At 33.6% G+C, this 27,671-nt stretch overlaps 3 protein-coding genes, 1 long non-coding RNA gene and 1 pseudogene across 9 annotated transcripts; 1 reads left to right on the top strand and 4 right to left on the bottom strand.

Annotated features, from left to right (window-relative positions):
• Positions 1-255: 255 nt before the first annotated feature.
• LOC8259846 (sm-like protein LSM4) lies at positions 256-15,533 on the bottom strand. 2 transcript variants are annotated; one of them, XM_048378164.1, is made up of 10 exons: positions 15,485-15,533; positions 15,179-15,224; positions 15,007-15,048; positions 11,678-11,723; positions 1,911-1,952; positions 1,684-1,782; positions 1,522-1,599; positions 1,191-1,230; positions 622-780; positions 256-519 (listed from the first exon to the last, which is right to left on the bottom strand). In XM_048378164.1, the coding sequence occupies exons 4-10, from the start codon at positions 11,678-11,680 to the stop codon at positions 497-499; spliced, it is 444 nt and encodes a 147-aa protein (XP_048234121.1). In that variant the 5' UTR covers positions 11,681-11,723; positions 15,007-15,048; positions 15,179-15,224; positions 15,485-15,533; the 3' UTR covers positions 256-496. The 2 variants fall into 2 exon arrangements, with proteins under 2 accessions (XP_048234121.1, XP_002523061.1); XM_002523015.4 differs by lacking the exons at positions 11,678-11,723; positions 15,007-15,048; positions 15,179-15,224; positions 15,485-15,533 and adding exons at positions 2,083-2,128; positions 2,390-2,530.
• Positions 2,475-3,613, top strand: LOC107261568 (annotated as a pseudogene).
• Positions 6,636-11,537, bottom strand: LOC112535492. Its single transcript, XR_007217047.1, has 4 exons — positions 11,300-11,537; positions 10,841-11,119; positions 10,362-10,679; positions 6,636-9,672 (listed from the first exon to the last, which is right to left on the bottom strand). It is a non-coding gene; the product is annotated as an uncharacterized LOC112535492 (long non-coding RNA).
• LOC8259842 (pentatricopeptide repeat-containing protein At5g46100) lies at positions 12,809-15,538 on the bottom strand. The gene is made up of 4 exons (XM_048378146.1): positions 15,485-15,538; positions 15,179-15,224; positions 15,007-15,048; positions 12,809-14,428 (listed from the first exon to the last, which is right to left on the bottom strand). Exon 4 carries the CDS (start codon positions 14,366-14,368, stop codon positions 12,947-12,949), a length of 1,422 nt encoding a protein of 473 aa, XP_048234103.1. The 5' UTR covers positions 14,369-14,428; positions 15,007-15,048; positions 15,179-15,224; positions 15,485-15,538; the 3' UTR covers positions 12,809-12,946.
• Positions 15,539-17,362: 1,824 nt separating this feature from the next.
• On the bottom strand, positions 17,363-23,668 carry LOC8259841 (DNA mismatch repair protein PMS1). Of its 5 annotated transcripts, none has more exons than XM_048376752.1 (12): positions 23,054-23,665; positions 22,641-22,964; positions 21,126-22,325; positions 20,943-21,035; positions 20,558-20,829; positions 20,339-20,465; positions 19,888-19,956; positions 19,643-19,716; positions 18,916-18,981; positions 18,677-18,780; positions 17,906-18,087; positions 17,363-17,704 (listed from the first exon to the last, which is right to left on the bottom strand). In XM_048376752.1, the coding sequence occupies exons 1-12, from the start codon at positions 23,276-23,278 to the stop codon at positions 17,579-17,581; spliced, it is 2,862 nt and encodes a 953-aa protein (XP_048232709.1). In that variant the 5' UTR covers positions 23,279-23,665; the 3' UTR covers positions 17,363-17,578. The 5 variants fall into 5 exon arrangements, 4 of the variants coding, with proteins under 4 accessions (XP_048232709.1, XP_048232701.1, XP_048232710.1 ...); XM_048376744.1 differs by having other exon boundaries at positions 20,339-20,471; positions 23,054-23,663; XR_007216642.1 differs by lacking the exon at positions 17,363-17,704 and adding an exon at positions 18,156-18,213 and having other exon boundaries at positions 17,915-18,053; positions 20,339-20,471; positions 23,054-23,667.
• Between the last annotated feature and the right edge of the window lie 4,003 nt (positions 23,669-27,671).

The raw sequence follows: 27,671 nt of genomic DNA, 5'->3' as shown, positions 1-27,671 counted from the left end.
AGAACCGAACACGACCAATGACCAGGTTTTCTACTGCAGCGATGGCCAATGGAAAGTAGAACATCAAATAATTTGGAATTGTATCTCAAATTTAACAGAAAGATGATTAAAAGCAAATTACTAATAGCTAAAATCAGATGATTTTGGATGCAACAGAGTCGAAGGAAGTTATCATAACCGCCAATCAGCTTATAAATATTTAAGGAAAGAGTGACAAAATGACTGATTGTTATCTCAAGATTGAAAAAACTGGACTTGAAAGAGGTCAACCAGAGAGATACTAGTATATATTACAGAAGTTCAAAATCAAAAAATCCCAATACAAACAAATACATCTTCAGTTCAGTAATTTTACTAAGATCACCTCCACTTGAACAACAAAACTAAACCACAGCCATTCAAATCTCAGCAAATAACATTTCACATAAAAGTTGGGCACAAAATGCATCTAAAAGTAGCAGACAGGCCCAAAATGATTGGGTACCCATCTCTTGCATCAGCCCCTGCCTCTCCCTGCGCCTGCCAACAAAAGCAAAATGACCAGTATGAGGAAATTAATTCAGTATACATCAAAGCATACCTACTATCTTTTATTTTCTTTTTCAGTGGTGATCTATATACCTCTGTTTCCACCTGGCTTTCCACCTGAACCACCTCTGCCCCGTCCACCTGCGGCCTTAGCACTTCCATCATCCAGACCACGCCCAATTCCTTTCACTGGCCTTCCACCATCTTCTCGGCCTCTTCCTCTTCCCCGGCCTACGCCAGGTGGCTTCCGGTCTGAAAAGAGTCGACTAAACAAGTTAACCACCAAAAATGCAAGATCTTGCTTTTTAAAATATGTAAACAACAGAAAGGGAGAAAAATCAATCGAGCAATTAAGCAGCAACATCACAAGGTTTTGCTTTTACTAAGTGTGCAAAGCCAAAAAAAAAAAGAAAAAGAAAACAGAAGAGATAACTCGTTAAAACCAAAATTTGAATAAAAATTATCAAATAAGAAAAAAAAGGAATTGCAATACATATAATCAGCATAAGAATAAGCACACAGAGATAACAGAGCTAAAAGCTCTCATCTTAATCTAACGCATAATAGTTGTTAAAAAAAAAGTGGGATTTAGGAGCCATCTCCTAATTCATACCAATAACATAATAGCCAACCATTGAATATCAATAAGCAAGTAAGCATACCTGAACGGCTCTTGGTTTCTTCCTGAACTTTATCGATCACCTGAAACGCAAAAGTTATAGCACAGAGTAAGCCACTTAAGCATGAAAGGGGGCACAAACCATTTAGCAATTAGAGATATAACACAACAATGTCAGATTATCATCAAAATCTCCTAGAAGAATCAACTTTACAACCATATTAAACTTGGAAGTTTACGGAACCAAGATGAGTCTTGCATGCAACCAATGCTGCACAAGCACCCTCTTTTGAAGCAAGCAGAGTTAATTATAAGGACTAGTTTTTGCAACATGTTTACACAGAAGGAGAAAACTCAACACAGACAGCAATTACCTCATCAGGTACTCGGAGATACTTAATAGTATTCCCGCGTATATAGCATTCAGGCATTCTCCAAAATCTATCTCCATCCTAGGTTAAACCCCCAAGTAAACATAATCAGTAGTCAAATAAATCTGTACCAAAAAAGAAAAGCAAATGAAGAGATAAGGGCACCTTAGAGGTACAGATGACTTCACGGAGATGAATGTTCATCCAAGTATCACAATTGACCAAATGTCCATTGTAAGTCTCTCCATTTTTAAGTTCAACCAACTGTTACAACATACAATCACCCATGAATTACAAGCTGCATCAACAACACGAGTGGTAAAACAAAGTCCACAGCAACAGAAATTTCAGATAAATGTAACGAATACTATAGGATATACTTGATCCCTTACCATGGGATGGCCTTGTGCAGTCTTAAGAAGAGAAAGGGGAAGCTGCAATTGACAGAATTAACCATATCAATAAAGCAATAAATAATGAACCTAAACAAGAAAAAGGAAACACCTGATAATGAAGCTCAAAAGAATTCCTTTAATCTACTAAATCAAGTGAGAGATAGTTTACCATGTTTTAGGGCGACAAAGAACGAACTCAACTCAAGCAACCGAACCTGAGACAAAATAAAAAATACATTTATATAGTCAAGCACAACATAGATAGAACAAACGGAAAAAAAAAAGAAGAAGAGAAAAACAATAAAGGGAGAAGAAGAAGAGGTTTGGATCTAGAAAATAACAGTCAGACGATTCGACTCTCAAACAGAAAAACACTCAGTTAAGGCTTCTAGAGAGATTATGAACGAAGCAGAATAGACTGAATGAGAAAGACTGACTAAAACCCTAACGACTGATTATTTAGTTTTAAAAAATACCTTAGTGAGAGCCTTCGATCTTCGCTCTTTTTCTTTCTTTTTTTTTTCTTTTCGAGAGAGAAATCGATTGGAGCAGGGGATCTCAATGGACAACTATCTCTCTCTCTCTCTCTCTCCCTCCCTTCTATTGTCATAATTAATTACTATTTTCTTTTATCTTTGTCAATTATTTGAAGCCTTATTCATACCCGTTAGCAAGTTTTGTGACGGTAAAATTAATATTACCCACTTCTCTCTCACAATTTCACACATATCAGCATATCAAAAAAATATATTTATTTTAAAGAAAAATCTTTGATTAATGGTTTGTGTCGGTTCGGGAAAATATGGGAGGTAAAGGAATTATTTATAGAGATGGAAACAAAAGGTTGTTCACCATCTGTTGTTACGTACAGTTGTTTAATACATGGTTTGTCTCGGACAAAGAATATAGATGAAGTTATGAGATTGTTTCATGATATGAAGAGCAAAGGCATTGAGCCAAATGTATTTACTTATAGTTCCTTAATGGATGGTCTTTGCAAAGATGGGTGTTCTTCACAAGCCTTGGAGCTACTCAAGATGATGAAAAACAAGCGCCATAAGCCTAATTTGATAACTTACAATACCCTAATTAATGGCTGTTGTAAAGAAGGAAAACTTTCTCTAGTTGTTGAGATGCTTGACAAGATGAAGCTTCAAGGAATAAAACCTGATGCAGGGCTATATGGGAAGATCATAAATGGCTTGTGTGAAAATTCTAAGCTTCAGGAGGCCGCAAACTTCCTTGATGAGATGGTACTTGCAGGCATCTCACCAAATAGATTAACATGGAGCCTACATGTCAGGACTAATAATATTGTCGTCCAAGGCCTTTGCAGTAGTGGTGATCCGAATCGAGCCTTTCAATTGTATTTAAGTTTGCGCACTAAAGGTATCTCAGTTGAAATTGAAACTTTTGATTCTTTAGTGAAATTTTTATTTAATAAAGGGGACCTGTACAAAGCTATTCGTCTTGTTGATGAGATGGTGCTGGATGGATGTGTTCCTGACCAACTGACATGGACTATAGTGCTCTGTGGTTTCTTGGACAGAAGAAAGGTGTAGGAAGCATCAGAGTTGCTAGCGATTGAGTTGTTAAGCATATAAGTCTAGCATGTCATAGAACTTGAAAGTGCATTTTTCATCTGAAAGCATACATTCCAATTTCATCTCAGTGAGTGAAATATATGCACTGGCTCTTACATGATGATTTTCTTTTTAATATATGAAATACACCATTTCATTTACAATTGTTTAGCAGATATCTGTCCATTTTGTCTTTGCCATCATGATCTGTGATGACTCCTCGGAATGCTAATAATTGTTTTCAGGTTATATACAAAGCTACAATAAGCATTATAGGTATGTATTGTAACTTTATTGTGCAACTTTCTTTTTCATGGGTTAAAAACACAGGATGTAACTTTTATCCTTTCATCTAACATAAATAGTCCTTTTATTCTTCTTTTTTTCCGAAGGGCAAGGTGGATAATTTGTGTGCGTGACTTTAATAATTGATCAATTGAAGTGGATTTTATGGTGATGTTAATTGATTAATTGGCAGACAACAAAGAATATTTATATAATAGAAACCTCTTACCAAAAAGAAGTATTATAAGTTACAGAAACTCAGTTGCAATAGAAGGGACGAGGACATTTGCTAGTTGCAAGTGCCACTAGTGATAAGCTTTTTGTGTAGCTAAAATCTAAGGCAGTGAATCTATTGATGCAGACTAACACAAATGGTGAGTATCAAGATCGTATTCTCGGGAAAGGGTGATCATGGACCTACTGCAGCGTCTTATATTATCTAACCTAAACAAAATCGATGAAGTATTATGCTATGATTAAATATGAACAAACAATTAACTAACTGTCAACTAATCTGAAAGGATTTAGGAAAACTCTCGAAGGAAAAAGCAAACCCTAGGGGACCTAAGCTAGTTGGATTTTAGTGAAGATAGAAATTATATTGACTATCAATTGCAATTACCCGTGGATGAATTTTTAACTGAATTCGATCTCCCTCTCGAGATAACCGAATTCCTAAACCTAATAACCTAAAGTTGGAATCTCTTCCTAACGATCGATTATTCGATTAGCATTAAGGTTTAACCCGCCTCTATTAAGCTTTGTTAATTTTTAATCCTGCTAGTCAATTACCTTATCTTTAAGTGATTATTAACCAGTTCTTGCTATTCAAATTTCCAATTACTAAATGAATTTCTCAATTACATGAAGCAATCTGAATACCACAACTCACAACATCTCATAAATAAAGTGATTTCTTATTAATAATGCAAGCAAGAAGAGACAAGCATTGGTAATTAAAATTTCATAAACATTAAAATCAATCCAACAACTTAAGAACCCCAATGGGTTTGATAAATTTAGTTACTCATACTAATAAGCAACACAAAGTAAAGAATAGATTCAGAAAAGTAAATTAAAGGCATGTACACCCTTTTTCTTCAAGTTGGATGAGAAACCCTAAATTCCCAATTCAGAATAGTAAACCCTAATTTGCCTCTTGAATGCTTCCAAATCTTGTCTTGATTTTCAATTTGATGTTAAAACAATTGTAATCCTTCCTTTAATAGATGAAATGATCTTCTAAGGTCGAGTATTGAAGTCTGGAAGAAGATGGTCTAAGCTTGTATATGTGAAATCAAGTCAGAAAATCGAACCCTAATTCAGCAAATCGTTTTTGCCTTATATAATTCCTTCAGCACGAGCGGAGTCCAGGCTGCGCTGGACCTCCGCATTCCGTAACTCGTGACTTCTTCCAGGCCGTGCCCTAGCCGGTGCTGAGCCACCACTGGCCGTGGTGGCTTCGAAAATCGTGCCAAAATGGCACTCTTGAAGGGAAACTATTGATGGTTCAGCACGACCGGAGTCCAGGCCGTGCTCAACCTTGGAATGCTAGTCCTTGCTCAATTTGATAGATTCTGGTCCGTAATTGCGCGTATTTTCCTTGATTATTGATAATGTCCCTCAATAATGACCTGAAACGTGAAAGGAACCAAACCACAGGTGATTCTGGCATAAAACGAGATAACTATGCACAAAAATGTAAACAATTGGGCATGTAAATATGTATAAAATGATGCATATCAAATCACCCCACACTTAAGCTTTTGCTTGTCCTCAAGCAATCAATAACTCAATACATGCACAAGCAACAATCACCCCTCGGAATCCATGCTAAAGTTCACAACTCAACCTTATACAACATATAAAGGATGAAACTCAAGTAACTAACAAGTTATACACCTTTAAGGAAGAACTATAATAATACCATCTCGAAGCACAACTTATATAACAATTCAACATTAAAGACTAAGAACCATTGCCTCACAGGAATCTCTCAAATCACTCACAGTGTTTTCAAGTAAATAAGAAAATTCCCTCACTGTAGCTGCACAAAACCTCTTTACCATAAGCTTGCTCATAAATCTCATATTCGCTACCGCGAATAATTGAATACCAAAATCAAAGGGTCTTTTCAAGGGTGAAATGTGGCTGAGGTAAAGGTAAGAATATTTGGATAGAGGTGTAAAGTATATTGAAAAATCATGCATTTATTTGAAATGAATGCTTCAGGAACTGAGTGCTAAAACAACAAAAATACTCACTAAGCCTTATTTGAAGTAAAGGATGCTCATAAGAGTTAAATTTAGAAGAGCTAAGAGTTAAGAAGTAAGTCGTAATTTTTTTTTCTTCCTTTTTCTCTTTTTTTTGATATATATTATGTATATGTATATGTATTACAACAGCTTATATAGGGGTTGTTGTGGTTAGTGACATAAATAATAAGAATAAATACCCAATTTGGATTGAAGGGAGCATCAAAGAATGACTAAAAAGACTAAGTGAATTAAGAACGACGTTAGGCACTATGATTCCATAAATGAAGAAGCATAACACATAATTACTCAGTATACAGGGTGAAAGGAAAGAAAAATGTATAGAATGATGTATGTGTAGTGATTAGGTATAAATTATAAAGAAAAGGTTAAAACTCAAACTGGCTGACTAATGGAAATAGAGAGTAGGCTTTTGGCTAGATGTGGTGAAATCCTAAGTTGCCCAAATCATCTAATGGTATTCAAAAATTCATGTAACCTCAATAAGCATTACAGAGCAAGTTCTGGAAACGAAAGTACAACGCACACTTAAACAAGAAAGGTCATGAGCATAATATGCAATGGATGCTCAATTTTGGTTCAAAAACTCACGTTTGAAGTGGTTAAAATTTACAATTGGTTCCCAGACTTATCAATTGAATCATCACATAAATTGAATATGAGATTGACATAATCAAAGTTCACAGTCAAAGGTTGTAAATTTGCAAGGAACTCAAGTAACACCAGTTTAACTCGGCCAAATTGATATATTGAATACAGTGAAATTGCTTTCAAGAACAAAAGATAGAGAAGGACAATCAAGTACTAGTGTGTGATTAAGTCATTAATTACGAAAGAATAAAATAAATTTGAATGTCATGAAAACCCTAGGTCCTAACATCCTCAGAATAGTCCATTATCATTGCCTTTAAACAATTAAGGGATATAGCCACAGATACCTAACTCACACTTAAGTATAACACTGTCCACAGTGTTAGAAAAATTAAAACTGGGCATAGCACATAACTAGCACATCATAATCATTGAAGATCATACTAAATGTACATATCAAGATGGCAAAACAAAGTGTTATATTAAAATAAATTAACAATGAAAGAAAATAACATAAAATTGAAAATGCAAAAATAAAATAAAATAAAATAAAATAAAGAAGGAAAATATAAAGGAAAAGGAAAAAGAAAAATAGCACAAATTTTTCTTTCACTACTGGTAGTTTGCCGAAGGTGCATCCTCACTGGCCGGATCTGCTGGAGGATGAGGAGTAGGGGAAGTCACTGAAGGAGGGGGCGGTGGTGGTGGCACAGGATTCGTGAAGCATCCTGCAAGATCGAACTCCATTTCATCGATGAACCACTGATTTTGTGCTCCGGTCTCCATCATCTTTTTAATCTGCTCTGCCATTAGGTCTGTCTGGGTGGCCTGCCTCTCCAGCCCATACATAAGCTGCTGGAGCATATCGTTTAAACCTTGAAACTGGGCCCTATTCTCCTCTTGAAACTGCCCAAACTCTTTTCTCTGTTGCGCAAACTCAGTATAGTGTTGCTGCTATAAATCGCAGACTCGATCTAGTCGGTCAGCCAAAGCACTAATCTGGGCACTCGATGTCCTTGCAGAATAAAAAGATGAAGCTCCAAATGTAGGCATAAACACTCTGGCTGGGTTAGGAATCCTAACATCTGGAATCTCAACCGTCGGGTCTTGGGCTCCTCTAGCTGCTACATCTCTAGCCTCCCTGACTATTGCGTTTACGAGCCTGTACTTTATGCCATGTGGGTGTCGAGTAGCTATGATCATCTACACTGTTGATCATCTGTCTAATCCCTAGTGGTATCATATCACCAATCTGTGAAAGCTCTGACAGACAGTCATCCAATACATCCAGTCTCTTGGCTAACCTAATGACATACGGGCCAAAACAGCAGTACATCTTCTTCTGGGCGTTTACTATAAATGAACGGCTTTGACGAGCCAACAGATATCCCAAGTCAAGCTTCTTGCGATGTTGTATAGCCCAAAGGATGAAGACATCGGTCTGTGTTACCGCTCCAAAACTATCTTCCCTACCTATAATCGTGTAAGCTAATAAAGTATGGAGATAGCGGAGATGATCCGGAAGGCTAGACGCCTTAGACCTGCTGAGGTAGTATGATTCCGGCATGAATCCCACATGGTGTCGTACGAGATTGGGTTGATGTAGATGCATCCCTGATATTCTTCACCCGAGATCTCCTGCTCAGTCCATAATCTCAAATGCATGCCGAATTGTGGAACTGATATTGAGAACTCCCTTCCCCTAAGTCTGAAATAAACTGCATCAAGCTGATGCCAGTTTGTGATCTGTTGTTGTAGAAAGGTGCTGAGGAATTCAATTATAAGCTCGCGGTAGGTTGACTCAATAATATCGAAGAATCGTGCGTATGGCAGAGTTTCAAACAAGGCACACACATCCTGAGCCAACCCTACTCTTTCCAGGGATACGAAGTTGATGCAATGTCTAGCCATCACTTGCTTCTATCTCATAACTTGAAACCGGCTCTCGTTATCTGCATTCGGAAATGTCCATAATGGATGACGACCAGGTGCGGGTGGATTCGTAGCTGGTGCTCTTTGTACTCGAACTAGTTGCTGTTGCGGTGGAGGTGATGGTACTAGTGCTGATGAAGGTGAAGTGGAGGAAGATGTTCCTTCGCCACGCAGGCGCTTGCTGGTAGCGACGCGTTACGGTTGCTTTCGATGTGATTGATCGCGGTCCCTCATATTACTTAATGCAATGAATCATTAGTATTCGAACATGAAATCAAGTTAATCATAAATTATACCGAAAAATTAAACAGCATAACGACTATAATTCGACTAATAGAAAACTTTAGAATTAACACTAAGATTAAAGCCTCAATCTCCTACATAAAACTAATTCACAATTACATTCTACCCTACTTTATCGTGCACCAAATAAAGCAAATTTATGCTAACAATTGTTCATAATAAAATGCCATAAATAAATTTTATTGCTGCCAAACCCCACACTTATCATTTCGTTAGTCGAATTCATATAAACATAGCAACTAGTTTTAACTAAATCTTAATCGAAGTCAAATTGAAACAATGTAACAAAGTAAACTACCAAAGCATGTCGAAATGTCCTAAAGAAAATGAATGCATAAAAGAAAAATCAAATTTAATCAAATAAAAGCAAAAGGCAAAGAGACTTACTTGAAGTTGCGGAGACAGGTAAGAAAAATTAGAGACAATGAAGAAAACAGCACCTTGGAGCTTAGAGAGGGAAAGATAGGAAAATTTTGAAAAGGCCTCCTTTTATAGTCATGAAGGTCAGCACGGGCGAGGGTAAGGCAGTGCTGGTCAGCACGGCTAGAACTCGGCCTATGCTGAACCCTGAAGCTTCATTCTGGCGCCCATCCGTCACGGGTGAGGGCATGGCCGTGCTGGTCAACACAGCCTGGTGTTGCTGCCCGTGGTGCCTTCGGAAGCCGTGGTGGACGACTGAATTTACCTTGTGCTTTACATGCATCTCCATCACGGGCTCGGGCATGGGCGTGGTGACCGGCACGGCCTGGTGATGCAGCCTATGGTAGCCTCGAAAGCCGTGGTGGACGGCTAAATTACCCGTGGATGAATTCTTAACTAAATTAGATCTCCCTCTCAAGATAACCGAATTCCTAAACCTAATAACCTAAAGTTGGAATCTCTTCCTAACAATCAGTTATTCAATTAGCATTAAAGTTTAACCCGCCTATATTAAGCTTTGTTAATTCTTAATCCCACTAGTCAATTACCCTTATCTTTAAGTGATTATTAACCAGTTCTTACTATTCAAATTTCCAATTACTAAATGAATTTCTCAATTACATGAAGCAATCTGAATACCACACAACTCACAACGTCTGATAAATAAAGTGATTTCTTATTAATAATGAAAGCAAAAAGAGACAAGCATTGATAATCAAAATCTCATAAACATTAAAATCAATCCAACTTAAGAACCTTAATGGGTTTGACAAATTTAGTTGCTCATACTAATAACAACACAAAATAAAGAATTAAATTAAAGGCATGTGCACCATTTTTCTTCAAGTTGGATGAGAAACCCTAAATTCCAAATTCAAAATAGTAAACCCTAATTTGCCTCTTGAATGCTCCCAAACCTTGTCTTGATTTTCAATTTGATGTTAAAACAGTTGCAATCCTTCATTTAATAGATGAAATGATCTTCTAAGGTCGAGTATTGAAGTCTGGAAAAAGATGGTCTAAGCTTGTATATGTGAAATCAAGTCAGAAATTCGAACCTTAATTCAGCAAATCGTTTTTGCCTTATATAATTCCTTCAGCACGGGCGGAGTCCAGGCCACGCTGGACCTCTGCATTCCGCAACTTGCGAATTCTTCCAGGCCGTGCCCTAGCCGGTGCTGAGCCACCACGGGTCGTGGTGGCTTCGGAAACCGTGCCAAAATGGCACTCTTGAAGGGCAACTATTTGATGGTTCAGCATGGCCGGAGTCCAGGCCATGCTCAACCTTGGAATGCTAGTCTTGCTCAGTTTGATGGATTCTAGCCCGTAATTGCGCGTATTTCCCTTGATTATTAATAATGTCCCTCGATAATGACCTGAAACGTGAAAGGAACCAAAACAAAGGTGATTCTGCCATAAAACGAGATAACTATTCACAAAAATATAAGCAATTAGGCATGTAAATATGTATAAAATGATGCATATCAACTAGCACAGACTTTACGATTTATGCAGTGAGGAGTGCTAGTAACTATACATGCTAATTTACTATGAGAGGGAAGCCAAGTCCATGGCCCTTGATAGGGAAAGCCAGGAACAGTGCATTGAAAAAGCAAGAAATTCCATCTGGCAATGCCATAAGGATCCAATGAACTTAAGTTGTTTGCATCTGATAGAAGCAAGCCACAACAATCACATTAGATATTGCAACCGATGCAAACACAAGGAGAGTCATTAATGTTTGCAAGAAATCCACGCCTAAAGCTTGTTACTTCGCTGCATCTTCATCAAAGAGTTGTTCAGGCCCATCAATGACCTACAGTAAATGACAAAAGCTGGTAAGAAGGGCAGTTCTTGTGGATAAATGGTTGAACAGGTTTTTGTGCATTTTAACGGCTTGTTAACGTGGCCTTTAGAGGTATTTGAATATGTTTCAGAATCAGTAAAAGATTTGTCATTTAAGACTGAAAGAATTGATTCAATCTCGAATTATCACCTTGAAATTGAATTAAATTTTCGAAGTTATACTATTGATTTCAGCTTCTCTTTTGAATTACAAGCTGCATCAACAACTGTTACAACATACAATCACCCATGAATTACAAGCTGCATCCACAACACAAGAGTGGTAAAACAAAGTCCACAACAACAGAAATTTCAGATAAATGTAACGAATACTATAGGATATACTTGATCCCTTATCATGGGGTGGCCTTGTGCAGTCTTAAGAAGAGAAAGGGAAGTCAGAATTGATGTGAATTAACCATATCAATAAAGCAATAAATAATGAACCTAAATAAGAAAAAGAAAACACCTGATAATGAAGCTCAAAAGAATTCCTTTAATCTACTAAATCAAGTGAGAGATAGTTTACCATGTTTTAGGGCAACAAAGAACGAACTCAACTCAAGCAACTGAACCTGAGACAAAATTAAAAATACATTTATATAGTCAAGCACAACATAGATAGAACAAACGGGAAAAAAAAAAGAAAAAAACAATAAAGGGACATTTGGATCTAGAAGCTGTTAAAATCAATAGTATAACTTTGAAAATTCAATTCAATTTCAAGGTGATAATTCGAGATTGAATCAATTCTCTGTCTTAAATGACGAATCTTTTTCTGATTCTGAAACAGATCCAAAGACCTCTAAAGGCCACGTTAACAAGCCGTTAAAATGCACAAAAACCTGTCCAACCATTTACCCACGAGAACTGCCCTTCTTACCAGCTTTTGTCATTTACTGTGGGTCATTGATGGGCCTGAACAACTCTCTAATGAAGATGCAGCGGAGTAACAAGCTTTAGGCGTGGATTTCTTGCAAACATTAATGACTCTCCTTATGTTTGCATCGGTTGCATATCTAATATGATTGTTGTGGCTTGCTTCTATCAGATGCAAACAACTCAAGTTCATTGGATCCTCATGGCATTGCCAGATGGAATTTCTTGCTTTTTCAATGCACTGTTCCTGGCTTTCCCTATCAAGTGCCATGGACTTGGCTTCCCTCTCATAGTAAATTAGCATGTATAGTTACTAGCACTCCTCACTGCACAAATAGTAAAATCTGTGCTAATGGCACTTGCAACTGGCAAATGTCCCCATCCCTTCTATTACAACTGAGATTCTGTAACTTGTAATACTTATTTTTTATAAGGGTTTCTGTTATATAAACATTCTTTGTTGTCTACCAATTAATCAATTAACATCACCATAAAATCCACTTCAGTTGATCAATTATTAAAGTCACGCGCACAAATTATCCACCTTGCCCTTCGGAAAAAAAGAAGAAGAATGAAAGGACTATTTATGTAAGATGAAAGGATGAAAGATACATCCTGTGTTTTTGACCCATGAAAAAGAAAGTTGCACAATAAAGTTACAATACATACCTGTACTGCTTATTGTAGCTTTGTATATAACCTAAAAACAATTATTAGCATTCCGAGGAGTCATCACAGATCACGATGGCAAAGACAAAATGGACAGATATCTGCTAAACAATTGTAAATAAAATGGTGTACTTCATTTATTAAAAACACATCATGTAAGAGCCAGTGCATATATTTCACTCACTGAGATGAAATTGGAATGTATGCTTTCAGATGAAAAATGCACTCTAAGTTCTATGACATGCTAGACTTATATGCTTAACAACTCAATCGCTAGCAACTCTGATGCTTCCCACACCTTTCTTCTGTCCAAGAAACCACAGAGCACTACAGTCCATGTCAGTTGGTCAGGAACACATCCATCCAGCACCATCTCATCAACAAGACGAATAGCTTTGTGCAAGTCCCCTTTATTACAAAAACATTTCACTAAAGAATCAAAAGTTTCAATTTCAACCGAGATACCTCTAGTGCGCATACTTAAATACAATTGAAAGGCTCGATTCGGATCGCCACTACTGCAAAGGCCTTGGACGACAATATTATTAGTCCTGACATGTAGGCTCCACGTTAATCTATTTGGTGAGATGCCTGCAAGTACCATCTCATCAAGGAAGTTTGCGGCCTCCTGAAGCTTACAATTTTCACACAAACCATTTATGATCTTCCCATATAGCCCTGCATCAGGTTTTATTCCTTGAAGCTTCATCTTGTCAAGCATCTCAACAGCTAGAGGAAGTTTTCCTTCTTTACAACAACCATTAATTAGGGTACTGTAAGTTATCAAATTAGGCTTATGGCGCTTGCTTTTCATCATCTTGAGTAGCTCCAAGGCTTGTGAAGAACGCCCATCTTTGCAAAGACCATCCATTAAGGAACTATAAGTAAATACATTTGGCTCAATGCCTTTGCTCTTCATATCATGAAACAATCTCATAGCTTCATCCATATTCTTTGCCCGAGACAAACCATGTATTAAACAACTGTACGTAACAACAGATGGTGAACAACCTTTTGTTTCCATCTCTATAAATAATTCCTTTGCCTCCCATATCTTCCCGAACCGACACAATCCATTAATCAAAGTCCCATATGTATATGAATCTGGATTACACCCACGATTAGGCATCTCATTGAATATCCTAAAAGCAGCATCAATAGTCGAACTATTCTTACAAAGGGCTTTAATTAGAACATTAAGAGAAACAACACTAGCTGAAATACCCATTTCTCTCATGTGCTGATAAAATCTCATTGCATCCTTTAACCGATTCTCTTCAACAAGAATAGCAAAAACAGTGATGTAAGACTTTTGGGTAGCTTTGCATTCAAAATCTTTCATTTTATGAAAAACCCTGATGGAATCTAATGGCCTATGAACTCTACCATAGGCTCTGCAAATAGAAAGGAATATATCTTCAGTGATATTGCATTTTTCTTGCTTCATTCTATTTAGCATATCCTCTACTAGTGTAAATTGATTCGCGGAGAGTAACTTAGAGATAATGGCACTAAATGTGCTATTATCATGCTTAAAACCATGAGAATACTCTGCAGTGGCAGAATCAAACACAAGTTTAGCTTTCTCTATGTCCTTCTCTGCACGAATTAGCTGCTCTACTTGAGAAGGTGTGATCTTTTTGGACCATTTAAAGAGAGTTTTTGTGGCCATTATTGCCAGTTCCTTTCTCACTTTCTTTCAAGTAGTAAACAACATGACATTTAATGATACCTGAAGAGATACACAAAGCAGACAGCTATAGTTGATACGGATCAAATTCAAAATAAAAGAAGGAAATGTTTTGTCAAGCATGTAATCAAACAGGTGGAGTGCGAGGTGTAAAACATTGCAAACCAGCATCATCGACAGATACGAAGTAACAACTTTACAGTGGAAAAAATCCCAGTTCTGAATTCAAAGAGAAAGGTTTTCCAACTGAAGTAAGCTTATGAGCTTATTATTCCATCTGTGTAGTTGAGAAGTGAGAGTGAAGCAAGGTGATGGTTTATCAGGTTAGCTTACATGCGAGAAGTGACTCGTGACCCTTGAGACATAAGCTGCTAGGTTTGACCACGCTAAGCCGGTCCCTTTTTTATTTTTATTTTTTAAGCAAGCAATAAATAAATTCTTGAATTTTTAACTAACTTGCAATTAAATCCCTGACTTTAAGTTCAACCAACTGTTACAACATACAATCACCAATGAATTACAAGCTGCATCAACAACACAAGAGTGGTAAAACAAAGTCCACAGCAACAGAAATTTCAGATAAATGTAACGAATACTATAGGATATACTTGATCCCTTACCATGGGGTGGCCTTGTGCAGTCTTAAGAAGAGAAAGGGGAAGCTGCAATTGACAGAATTAACCATATCAATAAAGCAATAAATAATGAACCTAAACAAGAAAAAGGAAACACCTGATAATGAAGCTCAAAAGAATTCCTTTAATCTACTAAATCAAGTGAGAGATAGTTTACCATGTTTTAGGGCAACAATGAACGAACTCAACTCAAGCAACCGAACCTGAGACAAAATAAAAAATACATTTATATAGTCAAGCACAACATAGATAGAACAAACGAAAAAAAAAAAAAAGAGAAAAACAATAAAGGGAGAAGAAGAAGAGGTTTGGATCTAGAAAATAACAGTCAAAGACGATTCGACTCTCAAACAGAAAAACACTCAGTTAAGGCTTCTAGAGAGATTATGAACGAAGCAGAATAGACTGAATGAGAAAGACTGCCTAAAACCCTAACGACTGATTAATTAGTTTTAAAAAATACCTTAGTGAGAGCCTTCGATCTGCGCTCTTTTTTTTTTTTTTTTTTCGAGAGAGAAATCGATTGGAGCAGGGGATCTCAATGGACAACTATCTCTCTCTCTCTCTCCCTCCCTTCTATCGTCATAATTAATTACTATTTTCTTTTATCTTTGTCAATTATTTGAAGCCTTATTCATACCCGTTAGCAAGTTTTGTGACGGTAAAATTAATATTACCCACTTCCCTCTCACAATTTCACACATATCAGAATATCAAAAAAATATATTTATTTTAAAGAAAAATCTTTGATTAATGGTTTGTGTCGGCTCGAGAAAATATGGGAGGTAAAGGAATTATTTATAGAGATGGAAACAAAAGGTTGTTCACCATCTGTTATTACGTACAGTTGTTTAATACATGATTTGTCTCGGGCAAAGAATATAGATGAAGTTATGAAATTGTTTCATGATATGAAGAGCAAAGGCATTGAGCCAAATGTATTTACTTATAGTTCCTTAATGGATGGTCTTTGCAAAGATGGGTGTTCTTCACAAGCCTTGGAGCTACTCAAGATGATGAAAAGTAAGCGCTATAAGCCTAATTTGATAACTTACAGTACCCTAATTAATGGCTGTTGTAAAGAAGGAAAACTTCCTCTAGCTGTTGAGATGCTTGACAAGATGAAGCTTCAAGGAATAAGAACTGATGTATGGCTATATGGGAAGATCATAAATGGTTTGTGTGAAAATTGTAAGCTTTAGGAAGCCGCAAACTTCCTTGATGAGATGGTACTTGCAGTCATCTCACCAAATAAATTAATGTGGAGCCAACATGTCAGGACTAATAATATTGTCGTCCAAGGCCTTTAAAAAAATATATTTATTTTAAAGAAAAATCAAAATTTTCATTTTAGAATTTGGAACAAGACTCTTCCGCCGGAATTTAATCACGTGCCTTTAAATAGAATTATTAGTACAATAATGGGATTCCTATAGTGTTTACTTTTCTCTTTGTTTACAAATTAATTGTAATTATTAATATTTTTAAATAGAATGTAAAAATTTACGACTAATTGGATGGATTTATTGTTTTCATAAAATTGAGGGATAAATTTTTAAAAATTTTATATTTTCAATTAATTAAAATATTACACTAATAAATTTTATTAGCAGTTACTGTTAGTATATTAAATGACAATTGATCGTATAATTTATTATTAAACATATTATATTATATTCAATGATACAAATTAATAAAAATAATTTATAATAATTAAAAAATTCATAGTTAATTTTATAGTTTAATATTATAAAAATTATTTTGAATAATTTAAATTTAAATTCTATTAATAAAAATTTATAATTTCAAATACTATAATTATTAAATAATATAATTATTTGACTATTAAGAATATAAAATAATGATTATTTATTATAAAATATAAAAATTTAATTATATAAGATCAATTTAATTAATTTTAATAAAAATAAAAATATTTAAATAAAAATCAGCTATTAGTTGATAAAAAAATTTAAAAATAAAACTAATACAATATAAACTGTTGTTTCTAAAGTCTTTATCAACAAATTTAATATAATTGAAACAACAAACCTCAACCAAACTCTCTATTTTTATACTTTTATACTTAATAAAAATGCTTTAAAAAACCATGATAAAAAAAAAAGTTAATGATAAGAAAAACATCAAACAAGCAAGAAAATAATAATAATAAAGATTTAAAGTGCACAAAGGAAATCATAAAATTTTAATAGTGCTGAAGTCACATCTATTTACCTTATTTCACATACTTTATTAATTATAAAATATGGTAAATGTCTTATTTAATGAGAGAAAGTGTTTAGTACTATCAGATTTTGTTTCAAAATTAAAAGAAAAATTATTTAGAGTGAATCGAGATTTGGGCTCCTTAATCAAGACATACTCATCTTTTACATCAGTTTAGTCTATCAAAATAGAAAAGAATGCAACTTCTGGATCGCAAAAATATCGGCTGGTCTTGTTCTGAAAAAAAAAAAAACAAAACAAAACAAAACAATCTGCTGTGCATATACAATAAGTTAGGCACTGGTGCTAGCGACTATCATGTGATGGTCCATCACAAGCTCAAATCATTTTCATATGATCTTTTGTAAATGGATGTCATGTCAACCAAATGGCGCATAGTTGGCCTCCCATGGGGACAATTCCAAGGTGAATTCAGGTCTGCTAAATGCTCAAGTATCTGAGGAAGATTTGTCAAACGGATATATTAGTTGTTTTATCATTTATATCATCAAGAACAATGATATCGTCAAGGCAGAGACTGATCGCAATGGAGAATAAGATGCATTATAGAGTTTTCAGTAATAATGTAATGTTAAATTCAAAAAGTATTGCAAGACATCCGCACACATCAGGCAACATTAATAGCTGGTGGGAATACCTTCTGCATCTCATTCCTTCCCAGTGGGTCTCCAATCATAACAGAAGACCTGCAAGCCCGTGATGCCAGCATTGTGCGAACTCTTGATGGGCAGACCGAATCAGATTTGTCCATCTTGTAACTACCAATTATCGAGCAGTCTCCTTGACTATCAGCAAGAGTAGAGATCAGGTCTTTTACATCTGTTTCCAGAGAACTCTAGTAATTAATTTTTCCCGCATAACACTGTGAAAGTCTAATGAGTACTCACTTTTTATCATATGAAAATTGTGATGGTGTTGCTGGATGGTGAGGAATTTAAATTCAACCTTTTGATCAAACAAAGATCGTTAAACAATTAAGCATGCTCAATAAAATCTAAGCACTATGATGATCAATAGAGAGTGTGAAACAACACATAAAAAATGAGGAACTATTAAGGAAATGAATCCAGTTCCTTACAAGTAGCAACAATTAGTGAATCCAATTAGATCACAATGCGATTGTAACTAAGTGTAATGCGACTGTAAGGATCTGTCGCTGGATTTTAATTAGTTTTTCTTCAGTTCTCCATATCCTTCCATCATTTTATCATTAAAAGTTTGAAATGAATTGAACTTTCCAGTTAATGTGCTCCTGTTTTGGCTCATATGCTGTATACAGGGAAATGCAACATAGCTGTAAGGCAAATGCCAATTTAATCTTTTCCATACAGCATTATATATTTCTTTTTTTCTTTTGGCAAAGAAAAGGAAAAAGAGAAAGAGAAAGGAAAGCTAAAGCAAGGATTACCTTCAACTCCAAAAGTTATGTTCTTACTGAAGGGAACAGCTTTTAGTTTAAATCGGTGTCCAGGAGGTGCATGTGGATCCTCTTCCAATGCAAATCCATTCTTCCTGACAATTCAGTATATAACAGAATGCATATTGGCATCATAAAACAGTTAAAGAAGTTCAATATTGAAATTGACAGATTAAAAGCATTAAAAATAAGACAAAATAAGCCAATAAAGCATAAACTGTGTTTCTTACCTGATTAACTCCATATTCATTGAAGCAACTACTTCCTCCTCTGGAGATAATTCCAACCTCAATGACCTACATGTTACTTTGAAAGATAAGGATCGCAATATTATAGTAAACAGATTCTGGCATATGCCAAGAAATAATTAAAAATTGCACTAAGAAAAGAATTTCTACAAGAGATATAAATGATCTAAAAGTAATTGTGCTATTCTTAACTTAACCCCCTCCTCCTACTAACATTAAAAGAAAGTTCTCTAAAGAATGACGATGAGTACCGCGTTACAAAACTGACTCTATAAGTCTGATCCCCAAACTGATAAGTGAATGACAGTTTCTCCAATTCCATGATGAATCAATCTCTTTCTTTTCTTTTCTTTTTTCTGAAACATGCAAAAGGAATTTTGCAAAGAAAGCATAGATTGGGCATGATACAAAATTAAGGCATTAAGAGCCTCAGGAGGGAATACAATCCAAGAAATTGGACAGCTACCCTTAAGAAAGTTCTTGGCAATCCAATCAGCTACTGTGTTTGCTGTTCTAGGAATGAAAACAACTTCCTGAAAAACAAAATGGGGAAGCTTATATTTAATGAACAAAATATGGGATTGAATGTCCCAAAGGATCTCCTCCAAAACAGCACCTAAGTAGATAACTATAGCCTGAGCATCAGTTTCAAAAAGCTTAATCTTCCAAATGTAACAGAAAGTATAAAACAAAAGTCATAACCCCTCACCGCAATAAAGGCTGTTGGTTCAAGATTGTTGACTGACACAAATGCTCAAAATTGTATTTCTCATCAGCAGCATGCTGTGGGGGGAGAGAGAGAGAGAGAGGGAAAGAGAGAACTATATAAGAATGTCATCCTATTTCATATTTATGCTGTCATGAGGCAGAAAATTGAAGTGAAGCAATATTTTCTTTACTCTCGAAAAGTGTAGAACGTGCAGGTGTGGAAAAACAAAGCTAGTTTAGAAGCACCTGATCCACGATGAATAAATCTTGATCTAACTTCCCAATAATGAATCCGAGATTAAATTGGCCAATCACCTATGAAAGAAAAGAAATTATTAACTAGAAATTTTGAAGTTTAAGAAGAACAGAGATGAAATATTAACATTCAGCCCAATTTAAATCCACCTGTTATGGGTAAGTAACAGTAATAAGAAAAAATTAAATAAATAATAATAATAAACACTTTGTCCATCAATCTTTTTGCCACATTCAAAATTGGTTCATTTCACAGGTATGGAGACCATTTTCACAACCCAAGACCAATCAAATGCCAGAGGTTAACCCAAGCAGTAAGTTTCAGGGGAGTCAACAAAGTGAAGGCTGAGATTTGGCTACCCAGTGGTAAAAATATAAATTTAAACCTATCAAGGAAACAACGCTGAGAATTGGCAATGAAATAAAACATGCATATGACAACCTTCATTCTTCCGAAGTCTTGTTTTCTGAAAATTCTTTCTAATTCAGTAGTAGCTGCCGCCAAAGCTCTTGCTTTCCGCTCTTCATTATCTGGCTGAGAAAGCTCTAGTGTTGCTGCAGCATAGGTCCTATGACTGACCGTTAAAAATCAAGATGATTAAAAAGCCAAAGCATAATCAGTGTTCTCCCAAATTCCAAGAGGAGTTTATAATTTCTATACCTTTTCATCTTCATGCCTCCAGATGCATAACCACTGAACTGTAATATCGACCGTCTCTGCTGTCTTTTTGCCTTTAGTTCTTGGAAATTAAACTGCAAGGTGGAGCATATTTCATGGGCAGAAGGCTTTGGCACATCTAAAAGAGCACTAGAAGATTGCAATGGAGGAGCTGTCAGAATAAGATCCTCAGACATATTTTCAAGGCCCCTGCTGGGAGAAGTATCTGGTGCAACATCAGCAATAAATGATAGTTTTTCTGCACCTTCTGAATCCTGCAGATGAAAAAACAGGACTCAAATATCAAACATCTAGACTATAATTTTCTTTCAGCTAGTGTTTGCATCTCTATCAATGAAACTGGAGATTTTAGTGCAGGAGTTACAACCGTAAGATCCTCAAATGTTTTCTCCAGACCCTTAGAAGAAGCAATTGGCATGGCATCAGCCGGAGGTGTTTCTTTTTTGTTGCCCAGCAGTTCCTGTACATGGAGTAGTCAAACCCTTTTTTTGGAAAAAGAGTAATCAAACTTGAATATGAGGAAAACTCAAAATAGTTTAAGACCACTTACATCTTTAGGTTTTCCATCATTGGTATGCCCTCTATAAGATGCAGAATTTCTGACTTTACTGAAGATCTTTTCTGCTGTTGGAAACTTGGATACTTCAATATCACTCACCTCTAAAGAATCATCAATGTGGTGATGATTAAATGGAGAACCCGTAACTGCAGCATTCACCTCAGAGTTGCTTTTATTCAATGGTCTTTGAAGAGTTTGATTTCTTAGAATAGGAATTTCAGATAGTGTTGTTGTACTAATATCGTCATGCTTTCTCTTACTTACAGTTACAAATTTGCTAATAGTTGACTGAACAGAACGTGATGAACTATTAGAACCTCTACTTTCAGCAATATTTTTCGCAACCACTCTTGAAGGGGAAGGAGTATTTTGATCAGTTAGAGTATCATGCAGAGTAGTAAGTTGCCTATTGTTGCTGTTCGGAAAACTATAAACCTTTGGAATGTCATGTACTCTTAGAGTGAAGTCCTTTGAAATGCGTTTTTCATCCCTATTTTCTCCGACATTTGAGGGATGAGATTTCATTTTAACTGTTTGGAGTAGATTGCTGCCATCTGAAGTATGCTCTTCGACGAGAATTTCTTCAGCATCATTACTAACTGCAGATAGCTGTTTGGACAACACAAGAGATTTCTCATGAGGGGAACATGACTGAGAGTTACTGGCTGCCTTTATACGTTCCTCAAACTTATTGACAGAATAAGAGGCATTACTTGGGGAATATATATTCTGTAAACCCTCCCTTAGAGCATGCAATATGGAGGTCTCATCGGAGAAGAAAATTTTTCTTTTATCCGGAGTTACATTCACATCGCATGCTCTAGTTGGAACTATGAAATTCATGATTGCTATAGGATATTGCCGAGAGTTTGCACCTCTATATAACTCGTTCACAAGCTTGGTGACTTTAGGCATATCCACAGGTCGACCATTTACAAAATAGTATTGCCTATCTCCCAAATTGCGGCCGCTACCTTGTCCAGGCTTAGAAAGGAAGCCATCAACTTTGCAACAGTCTGATATGCATATACTAACAGGCTCTAAGCAGCTGAAAGTACTCATGCCAAATACTGTTATGATATTATCCTTAAGAGAATCAGTTCCTTGTGTTTTAAGGACAACAATCTTCGCATTCCTACCAGTTGTATTAGTACAGAGTAACCGAACACCTTTTGCAATAAGTGCATAGGCCTGGACATAAGATAAAAGATATGTGACTAATTATGTGCAACCCACATGACATAGAAACAAACTAAGCCTAATATTATTATTCTATATGAATGCGTCAATACACAAAAAAATATGAAACTGACAATAATGCATAAGAAACTAGAACAATAAGTAAAAACTACATTGCTATTATGGAAAATCATATGTTAAGGTTATTGTCCAATCATTAGGTCAAAAAGGCATGACCACTAAACAAATGCGGATATCTTAGGTGGAGAGAGAGCTGTGACATAATAATGACAATAAAAATAATAGAGCTAATCAAGAAAGACTCACATTTAATAAAGAAATAAGCTTTCCATATTCCTTGCGTATGTTTCGGCTAAATTCTTTGCTCCGTACGGGCAAATTAGAGAACAACTTCTTAACAGTAACAGTTGTACCAATTTGGCGTGCTGTTTTCTTTTCAGCTGTTAATAAACCTGAACGATCATAACTTAAGTGAGTTGCTACCGACTCGTTTTTAGTTCTTGTTTCAACAGTTAATTCTCCTAACGCACAAAGCGAACTCAATGCCTCTCCTCTAAAGCCAAACGTAGTCAGTGATTGAAGGTCGGGAAAATCTGCTAATTTTGATGTATGATGCTTCAATGCAAGAACCTGAAAATTAGAAAACTAGTATCAAAATTCACGAACAACGTCTTAGTAGACACTAATTGCATTAATTAAGCAAAGTTTTTGAGTGTTACTTTAAAATTATTTGGAGAAACGCCGCATCCATTATCGATGACCTGAAAAGAATCCTCGCCGTAGTCTTTTAAAGAGATCTCAATGCTGGTAGCGCCTGCGTCTAAGCTATTCTCGACTAGCTCCTTGACGGCTGACGAAAGGTCTAAAATTACTTGACCGGCGCAGATCCTGTGTACTACGCCTTTGTTTATGGGTTTTATAATTGGAGAATTTGATATTTCCATTTTAAGTGTTATTCAGAGGAATTAGACATTGATAAATGAGAATGCTAAAACAAACCCCAGAAATTAAGGAAATAGAATTGGGGAAGTGTAGTAGAATTTTGGGAGTTAGGGCATGAATAACTGAAATTCCACTGAGAAAAAAAAATAAAAAGAAAAAACCGAGGCTGTTGTTGTGGATTTGCCGCCAAAAAGAAAACTTAGCTGGTTTTTACATGAGCCGTGTCGAGCCGAATGGAGTGGCGGTGGCATATTTAGAGGAGTGATTGGGATAAAATTAAAATTACTTGGGTGTAAAGAATTAATAAAAGAAACTTTATCACGGTTGAGAAGGTTGTGGGAATTAGGATGTACCAAATGCTTTCATTCTAACTCTATACTAGTTTAGTGCTTTGATGAATATCTTTGAATATCCGGATAAGGTTGCAATAAGTATTCAGTGCATTTGTCTTAAACTGGATAGAGACCGGCACAATTAGTTTCCTCAATTCCTGTTATATCCTCACGTATAAAAATAATTTAAATTTAAATAATATTTTACTAATTATATAAATATAAAATAATCGGCATAATTTATTTAATAAGTTAAATAATATTATATTCACATTTTTTGTAAATTGAATAATTTTATTTTATTTATTTTAAATTCAAACGCTTTAACTATATTTTGTGTCATATTATTTGATTCACCGTCTCATAATTTATCAATTCTAACCACAATTGTAACTAGGACTCATTGTGATCTTCAAAATTCTTTTGCTTTGAATATTCTTTTCCACAAATTCTATAGGTTCATTATTTTTTTCTTTTTTTTTTAATATCTCTTTTATTGTATAGATGGTATATATTCACTTTTAAATTTTTAATTAATTTGAAATTATATTTTAATTTCTAAAATAGTATAAGAGCACTCTTAAATTTGAAAAAATAAAATAAATACATTCTTTAAATTAATTTCATTTATTTTATCATTTAACTATATAAGACTCAGTTGATTTTAAATACTAAAAAAATAACTTTAACTATTTTAACTCTTTTTTTTTTTACATGTGATAATATTATCTCATTTTTAGTGAATAAAAAATATAACATACTAATTTTTTAAAATTTAATAAAAAAATTAATGCATTATTATTAATTAAAATATAATTAAATTGCTTTAAAATTGAGAAAATTAATTGTTGTTTGACAGGAAGTTACAAGTTTTACTCGTCTGCTTTTTGCCTTTTTTGTTTTCTTCATTGTGATTTTGAATAAATGAAATAAGAATTTTTAGCTATGGGTAGTGGTGGCACAACGATTAATTGAGTTGTTTTCATAAGTATCAAGGCGTATATTATTTGGATATATTTTATTTAATATCGTTAGTAAATTTTTATTTATTTTCTATTTTAGAATTTTAGGTTTCAGAAATTTTCTAATTTAAGAGCATTATGAGAGACCAAAAGAAAAATTCTATATTCTGGCGTATGCCTTAGAAGAGCTATCGTAAAGTAATTTCCGCTGAATGTGACTATACAGGTTTTCTCTATGGCAGAATATTCATACAACTATAACTAACTTAAATTGGATCCAAGCCTATCACTGCAACATCAATCTTAGCACTAGAAAAAATGCTCTAAAAAAATTGTGTTTTTTAAATTTGAACCCAAAATATTAAATCCCTCGGTGAAAATCATGCCACCGGAGTACCATCCTAGCTGTGGATATGAGTAGTTGGAGTGGAACATAGTGGGAGAGTACATTATTCTTCATTTCCCATTGTTAATAGACGCTGATGCACTTCCCCCACATTTCTACTCTTCTCTTTTTCTATTTCATACTTTGACTTTAACATATGGAAAAGCTCCACTCCACCCCTCAAGTTGGGTGATTTATTAATGATGAGGCATGCATGCACTTCAATTTGATTGCTGCCCAAGGCGGCTAGAAACCCAAAATTCTAAGACTCTTCATGGGAGGAATGGCAGACATTTTTTGGACTTCTTCATTTTCTTTATATATATGTATATATATTATCTGGTCCATTTTATTTGTTATTGTTGCCAAAAATTTATGCTATATGGTAAGATATTAATACAAAAGAGAAAAAATTAAAATATATTATAGTAATTATTATCTATCTCAATATATTATAAACTCTTATATATATATATATATATATATATATATATATTAATTTCAAATTCTTAAATTTTTTTTATAAGTGTGCTTAATTTTTGACACATAAATTTTTTTATTTAATATATGTACTACTTTTGACATTTGGAGTTATAAATTTATGTGTAATTTTATTTTATTTTAATAATTTATTGATTAATAAATTACATTTCTAATTAAATACCGACTCTAATTCTAAAAAATAAAATATTAATTATATTTTAATATTATATTAACTAATAAATAATTTTCTAAACAGATAATGATACTAATTTTATCTTGAAAAATAGTAGCATATTAATTATATTTTAATATTAATATTAACTAATAAATTTTCTAATCGGATAATGATATTAAATCTACTCTAAAAAAATAATATATTAATTATATTTTAAGATTATATTAACTAATAAATTAGTATTGTAATTAAATTATAATTATAATATAGAAAATAACATCTTAAATTATATTTCTAATATTATATTTAATAATAAATTAAGTTTTTAGTTATATAATAAATTCTTAATCTTAAACAATAGAAATATTAATTATATTGATATGTTAATTTATAATATTAAAATTTAATTAATAAATAATTTTTATATTATTTTATTAATAACATTTTAAATAATTAAAAATATTTAAAAATAGTTAGTAAATTTATCTAATTTATAAAATTTTATTCTTAAAATAGTAGAAGATTAATAATTGATCGAGCAATCATCATCTCAAAAAATTGAGATGCTCTAAATTCTAAAAGTTAAAATAAACAATTAAATAAATCTTACATCGAACGTGCTTCTTATCAAAATAATTGGACAGACTAGAAAATAAATAAAAAAGAGAAATTTGAATAACTAAACTGAACCAAAATTAAATTAAAAAAAAATACACAACACCAATACTCATGCATTCATTTCTTATAATTCACAAAAGAACTGATTGGTTTAATCACTAAAGAAAAATAGGAATTAAAATGAAAACTTAAACCATTTTTACAATTTTCATCTAATTAATTTGCAGTTTTATCATATATTAACAGAATTCACTTAGAATATTATTCATTAAGACTTTGCAATTATTACTGGAGGGAACTTCCTAAATTTATCGTAGTTAAGGTCTTACCATTATTAGTTGAATTATTTTTATCAATCAACATCTGATTGCGAAAAATAGATTTTGTACTTCTATTGGCAGAAAAAGACATAGTTAAGATATCTTCTTCTTCTTCTTCTTCTTCTTTTCCACTTATGTTTCTTCTTTCTCCATTCACATTGCTTTTGCCTATATATATATATATATATATATATTTATTACTCTCAGTTAATACTGATCATTTTGCTTTTATTCTTTTCCTATTTCTTTACTATTTTGTTAATTGTAATAAATAAATGTTGTTGATGTTTTTTTCATGCTAAATTATTCAAATTTAATTTATTTTATATTAATTTGGTTATGCATTTTTAGGTTTTCTTTTAGGGTGGGGTATTTCTCATGTTTTAATATGAAAATTAAAAAAAGAAAGATATTTTTTATATTATTTATCGATTTGATATTAATAAAATATAAGTATTAATTCAATAGAACGTATTATATTTATCAATTTTGAGTTTTTTATATAATGTTTATGCATATAAAGATGATATAAATAAAATTTCATGAACGAAAAATTTATAATTTCTTCTAAAAATGAATAAAATATGGAAATAAAAATGTTTACTTAAGTTTTTTAAATGAAATATAAAACAGGGAAGGATGATTATTTAATTGAATAAATCATATTGAAAAATATAGGTAGGATGAATTTATAAAAATTTACAATAATAAGATATATTTTACATATATATGAGAGATAAATTTTTTTGGTTATATGTATTTCTTTTAACATATACAGAGGTAATACATCTAACATAATTAACACAAAAGTATAATATTTAATGTGTAATTTCTATATTTATTTGAATTATCATATTTAAGCTAATATAAATAATACTCCTAATCTGAAAACGATAATAATAATTAATATATTAATACGAATTTATTTATTTTATTAAACAATGATTCTTAATTACAAAACTTACTTTATTAATTATATTCATACAATATATAGTTAATTATATCTTTTATTATCTTACATGTATTTAATTTAATGTTACTCCAATTTCATATATAAAAAAATATTTTTTAGAAGAACAGTAAAATTTATATTTCAAAAATTAAAAAAAAAAATTAATAA

Source organism: Ricinus communis, chromosome 1, assembly GCF_019578655.1.
Source record: "Ricinus communis isolate WT05 ecotype wild-type chromosome 1, ASM1957865v1, whole genome shotgun sequence".
NCBI classification, from domain to species: domain Eukaryota; kingdom Viridiplantae; phylum Streptophyta; class Magnoliopsida; order Malpighiales; family Euphorbiaceae; genus Ricinus; species Ricinus communis.
This window is presented reverse-complemented; position numbering and strand designations above follow the sequence as displayed.

Bases quoted from the DNA above. Each gene is read 5' to 3' on its own strand.
- LOC8259846 (XM_048378164.1), bottom strand. The intron at 1,600-1,683 runs GTGCCCTTATCT...GGTTTAACCTAG, and splicing joins AAGTCATCTGTACCTCTAAG to GATGGAGATAGATTTTGGAG. The intron at 781-1,190 runs GTATGCTTACTT...GACTCTTTTCAG, and splicing joins AGAAACCAAGAGCCGTTCAG to ACCGGAAGCCACCTGGCGTA.
- LOC8259842 (XM_048378146.1), bottom strand. From the start codon at position 14,368: ATGGCCACAAAAACTCTCTTTAAATGGTCCAAAAAGATCACACCTTCT.
- LOC8259841 (XM_048376744.1), bottom strand. From the start codon at position 23,278: ATGGAAATATCAAATTCTCCAATTATAAAACCCATAAACAAAGGCGTA. The intron at 22,326-22,640 runs GTGAGTCTTTCT...TCTTATGTCCAG, and splicing joins AGCTTATTTCTTTATTAAAT to GCCTATGCACTTATTGCAAA. The intron at 19,717-19,887 runs GTGCTTCTAAAC...CTCCCCCCACAG, and splicing joins ATTTATTCATCGTGGATCAG to CATGCTGCTGATGAGAAATA.